The sequence below is a fragment of the Gymnoscopelus braueri genome, assembly GCF_963280865.1.
Source record: "Gymnoscopelus braueri genome assembly, chromosome: 17".
NCBI classification, from domain to species: domain Eukaryota; kingdom Metazoa; phylum Chordata; class Actinopteri; order Myctophiformes; family Myctophidae; genus Gymnoscopelus; species Gymnoscopelus braueri.
The window spans coordinates 11,868,345-11,874,344 of NC_137617.1; the positions used below are offsets into that span (position 1 = coordinate 11,868,345).

The following is a 6,000-nucleotide window of genomic DNA, read 5'->3' on the forward strand; positions in this document are numbered from 1 at the left end:
GTCAGAGACATGCTACAAGCAGACCGGTGCAGTCTGCACAAAGCACACAGCATGATCAATCCCATGATAATGGTTACAGTCAGAGACATGCAACAAGCAGACCGGTGCAGTTTGCACAAAACACACAATCTGACCAAGCTCAGGATAATGGATACAGTCTGAGACATGCTCCAAGCAGACTGGTGCAGCATGCACATGATCAATTTCACGATAATAGTCATGTTCAATCAAGAAATAACGAAAGTGAGCTGTGTCAAGTCATGCAGAGGCAAAATGTGATTACTGAAATGCTTGTCAAACAGCAGGCTATGTCTAACCTCCCTTGCAAGGACATTCCAATATTTACAGGTGACCCTCTCACTTACAAATCCTTCATCAGGGCTTTTGAGCATGCTGTGGATAGCAAAACTGACAGTTTGAAGGACAAGCTTTACTACTTGGAGCAATATACAAGTGGGGAGCCACAGGAGCTCGTTCGAAGCTGCGAGCATATGTCAGCAGATAGAGCCTACATCGAGGCCACTAAGTTACTCCAAAGGCATTATGGAGATGAGCTTAATATAGCCAATGCATACCTGGATAAGGCATTGAAATGGCCTCAAATCAAATCGGAGGACGGCAAAGCATTGAGAACCTATGCCCTTTTCCTGATTGGCTGTAGGAACACCATGGATGACATAGAATTCATGGACGAAATGGATAATCCTACGAACATGCGAGTGGTCGTTTCAAAGCTACCTTATAAACTTAAGGAAAGGTGGAGAACAACTGCATTTGAGATCCATGAGAGAGGAAGAGGACGAGCAAGGTTTTCTAACCTAGTCGATTTTATTGACCGCCAGGCCAAAGTAGCCCTGGATCCTCTTTTTGGAGATGTGGTAGAGAATTATCAAGCCACAAAAGGAAAGGAGAAAGTTGCGAAGGAGAGAACCAGCGAGAGGTTTGGTAGGAGGGAGAGCAGTTTTGCTGCTGGTGTTCATGACACAACCACAGAAGAAACAGGTGTACAAGACACAACAGAAACATTCAAGAAAAGCAGTCCAGTTAAGGATGTGGCTGTAGCTTTCCACAAACCATGTTTATACTGTCAGAAGAATCATGCTCTTGCTGTCTGCAATAAGATCAAAGATCTGACAAACAAAGAACGGATAGACTTCCTCAAGTCTAAAGGCCTGTGCTTTGGATGCCTTACAGTAGGGCACCTCAGTAGAGGTTGCGAAAAGAGAATAAAGTGCCAGACCTGTTCTCAATTGCATCCAGACATACTTCATGTCATGAAAGAAGATAACAGTGCACCCAGAGAGGTTGAAGAAAGCACCACTGAGAGTGATGTAGTTTCCAGTGCCTATGTGTCACTGGGCCATGAGGCTTGTGGAAGCACTGGGGCTGGAGAATGTGTCCTAGCCGTGGTACCAGTAAAAGTGAAATCCCAAAAGAGTGAAAGATATGTGGAAACATATGCCTTCGTAGACCCAGGAAGTACTGCAACCTTTTGCACTGAGGGTCTACAGAGAGCACTAAACCTTAAAGGAAAGAGCATCCGGTATCATCTAGACACAATGAGTCAAGATAGTCACAAGTTGATGAAGAGTTGTGTTCTATCAGACCTGGAGGTGTGTGGAATTGAAGGAAATACTTACATTGAACTGCCGAAGGTGTTAACACACCCCCACATCCCTGTAAAGAAAGAAAACATCCCACAACAGGAGGATGTTTTACAATGGCCTTACCTGAAGGAGGTGCGTCTGCCACGCATTGAAGCAGAGGTTGGTTTACTCATAGGTGCCAACATCCCTAAAGCCATTGAGCCATGGCAGGTCATCAATAGCGAAGGCGAGGGGCCTTACGCCGTCAAAACTGCCCTGGGATGGGTGATAAATGGACCCCTTAGAAAAGGAGATGGCATCAAGTCTGCCAGTGATAAACTGCAGAGCTTCACCGTCAATCACATCTCAGTTACAGACATAGAAGAACTGCTAGTCAAGCAGTATAACACAGATATCCCGGAGCGAAGCTGTGAAGAGAAGGACGGGATGTCTCAAGAGGAACGTCAACTCATGCACCTAACCACAAGGCCAGCGAAACTGGTTGATGGACATTATTGCACGAGTTTGCCTCTGAGAAATGAAAACATCGGAATGCCAAATAACCGCTGCATTGCCTTGCAACGTGATGATACTCTCAAGAGAAATCAAGAATTCCATGAAGGTTACAAAACCCTCACGAAAAGTGTCATTGAAAATGGCTATGCCGAAAAAATACCTGTTGAGCAACTCAGTCGCAATGATGGCAGAGTGTGGTGCATCCCTCACCACGGGGCGTATCACCCAAAGAATCAGGGAACCTCGCTAAGTGAGCAGTTGCTTCAAGGACCAGACATCACCAACCAGGAGAACAAAAAACATTGTTCTTTCCTGATGGGAAAATCTGGAGTGACACCTCTGAAGCATGTTACAATGCCACGACTGGAACTAACAGCAGCTGTTGTTGCTGTCAAAATGGACAGAATGATCAGACAGGACCTTCCTGTCAGGAGATATCATCTTGATAATGGATGAAGCTGCCCCTCGAAATCTTGGATCCTGGGCAGAGTAATAAAAACATTACCAGACTCCAGCGGTACAGTGAGACGAGTTACTGTAGTGTGCAGACCAAAACTAACATATTAGACAGACCCATAACCAAACGCTGCCTGTTGAAGCAAGCAGTGTAATCATGTGAAGATGTCAAGAAATGTGGATTATAGAAATGAAGATTACTTAACCTTTTGTGATGCATGATGAATGTTATGGCTCTTTGTGTTTATTTGTGTACATTTATAATTGTTTGAGTTAATGGTAAAACAATTAGGGGCTGGAAATGTAAGAGCCATTATTGGTATGACCTGAATTGATATTGGTATGACCTGAATTGATATTGGTATGACCTGTATTGGGTCACACACAGCCTGCAAGTAGGCTCTTTGATTGCACTGAGTAATTAAGCCTCATGGGTTGCTCCCCTGTTATTTGATTAGTCACTCACTTAGGCTGGGTGGGGTTTTCTGTTTGTTCATTAGAGTGAAGCAGTGTGAGGAGCAACACAGTTTTTTGACCACACTTAAAGAGAAATAAGTTGTACTGTTTAATTTCAAGTAAAGCACCTTTGTTGATTTTTTACTGTCTCTGAAGACTTATTTTGTGCGTCAAGCTGATTGCTAAGAACTGTTACACAGAAGTGCAATCTAACAGGGAAGAGAGAAGATTGCCACTTCACTGAGGATTTCACAGTGTATGCTAGAGGCATGTCCCTAACAGTATGTGGCTTCTCCTTGGCATGGAAGCCCCTCTCTCTGCAAAGTGACAAATGAAATGCGAGCTCAACGTCCTCCTTACCTGAAGTGTCCCACATGTTGAGTTCGATCCTCTGCTTGTCGATCTCAAAGCTGGCAGTGTAATTCTCAAACACCGTGGGAACATAATTCTGAAAGCAGACCCACACAGGAGATAGAAGTTAGGTTCAATCAGCAATGGCACTTTTAGCCTACACCAGGGGTCTTCAACAGGAGGTCCGGGACCCCTAGGGGGTACTCAGAGATACTGCAGGGGGGCCACCAAATCTTTGTGTGATAGTATTAGCTGAAAATAGCCGATCTACTACAAGCTCAAAACGCGACGCAGAATTTCCGAAAAGAGGTTTGGTGTACAGGGAAAAAAGAGCAGACCAAGTACCTAGCCACAAAGGTGGCTGTAGGTACTACTGGGGGGGCCCTGCTTCATCTCTCTCTCAGCTAAGGGGTCCTTGGCCTGAAAAACGTTGAAGACCCCTGGCCCACACTGTCAAATTCATTATCAACTTAAGACACTTGGTGACTGGTGGCTGTCTGATTGATTGATTGATGTAGTTTATTTAGAAAGACATGAGAATAGTACATGACAGTTACATAACAGTACATGGAAGTACAAATTCACAATACAAGGTCTACTAAACTGGAAACCCTCATTAAGCACTAAGCTTGTTTAAGATGAGAACCCCATGCACACAAATCATGATGATGTCTATTTATCATATACCACAACAACAGGGACTTGACTGTCTCTATCAATGCTGTAAACACAGAGCTGTTTGTGTGGTTAAGGTCAGTCCTGACGTTTGAACTACTCTGAATTATAGAGATGTATGTCAGTGTACTGTTATTCCAAATAGCCTAAACAATTAAGAGGATAAAATGAAATGAAATGAAATAAAATCCATGCCACACACACTGTACATTTGCATATCCCTGGTTCCTCCCACAATCATCACAGACTACTGGACCGAACAAACCTGTGACTATCCCTGGTTTAGGGACAGGTTTAAAAACAGACGCACTAGGAGGTCAACATGGTTTAAGCACAGGGGTGCGCACTACCCAAGAGGCGCATGAGGATCAAGACTATTTTATTCAGTAGTATAACGGCCTGCAGGAAAGGTAAAGCGACACCTGAACCACAACAACACGTAGTTATCTTGTAAATCTGTCCCTTCGGGCAAGCGACACCTTTGCGAGATGATATAGCCTTTGAAATTAAGCTACCGTTGGCGTGAGTGCACTGCCATGATGGCAAATCCATAATCCAAAACGTAGGCTAACTGAATGAAATTAAATTAAACGAACTTGCCATTAAGTACATATTCCATTTGGACTGAGCAGTGGTGGGAAAGTAACTAAGTACATGTACTCCAGTACTGTACAATTTTGGGGTACTTTTATTTTACTGTAGTAGGCTATTTTCAATTTGCAGTACTTTTACTCCACAACAATTATTTAACAACTTTAGTTACTTTGTAGACTTTTGATTATTATTGCAAAACATACATTAACCACTTCAGCCCTATATACATTTCGGCCATTTGAAAATAGCCGATCTACAAGCTCACAATGCATAGGATGTGAGGCAGTGGGCTTGTAGATCGTAGATTTTTTGTAGATCGTAGATTTTCAAAATATTTGTATACATTTGAAAACTTGGGACATTCCGCTTAATCGGTACATGTACTTAAATTGGTAGGCTACTTTTACTATCTTTTGATGCCAATACTAGTTTACCCAAGACATTTTTGAATTCCGGACTTTTACTTAAGAGTATTTCTAGCTTGCAGGATTGATACTTTTACTTAAGCAAAACATTTTGAGTACTTTCTTCCATTACCTCTGGATACGAGTCTTTGGCGAAGACGTGGAGGAGCGCCGTCTTGCCACACTGCGTGTCGCCGACGACCACAACCTTACAGCGGCTCGTCCCCCCCGCCGGCTTACTGCTCTCCATGGTGCTGATGATCCCCGGGTCACCGTCCCGTCCCCGTCCCCCGTCCCGTACCGTACCCGTCCCGTACCCGGTGTGACTGTCAGCGGCGAGGAGTGCTCATTTAGTAGCTCCACACCAAAACAAATGTAAATTTTTTTTTACAGCAGCAAACTAAGAAAATATAATAAAACGAATACAATGTGGGGGGGAAAAATAAATCCTTTTAAAGATGTTAAACAAAATAAACGTGTCTGTAATATGTCTGTGGCTCTTAGCGTCCAGATGTTTGGAGTCACAAGTTCAAGGTGTTAGTAGTGGAACAACATGATCAGCACGCTGTGCTGTACGCTCTGCTCTGCGCTGCTGCTGCTCTGTACAAGCACAACTGATACTGACCAGCGTTGCCAGGTTTTGTGAGAGAAATAAGCAACCAGGTCTACACATGAGCGCTTCTATTTGTAAATAGCAGATCTACAAGCTCACAACACGTTGCGATGCAACGCGTTGTGAGCTTGTAGATCTGCTATTTTCAATAACTCTTGCAATAAAGTATTGAATGTTTGGAACGTTTTTGAATCATTTCTAACACAAATGCTCCCTGCCTGGGCACAAAACATTTTCATGAAAATATTTGAGAACCACTGGTTTAAATAATAAATTTAAATGGTTTAAAATTACAAGCAAGCCTAAATAAGCAAGTACACTTTAGAAACAAGCCCAAAAAAAACCAACC

General features: G+C 43.2%; 1 protein-coding gene across 1 annotated transcript in view; it reads right to left on the reverse strand.

The window, feature by feature from the left end:
• LOC308105380 (rho-related GTP-binding protein RhoN-like) overlaps nt 1–5,620 on the reverse strand; it is a 60,297-nt gene extending 54,677 nt beyond the window's left edge. The window contains exons 1-2 of the mRNA XM_080456062.1: nt 5,172–5,620; nt 3,375–3,462 (exon numbers count right to left, since the gene is read on the reverse strand). Coding sequence (XP_080312188.1) covers nt 3,375–3,462; nt 5,172–5,288 — 205 coding nt within the window. The 5' untranslated portion in view covers nt 5,289–5,620. The remainder of the gene's footprint in view (nt 1–3,374; nt 3,463–5,171) is intronic.
• Between the last annotated feature and the right edge of the window lie 380 nt (nt 5,621–6,000).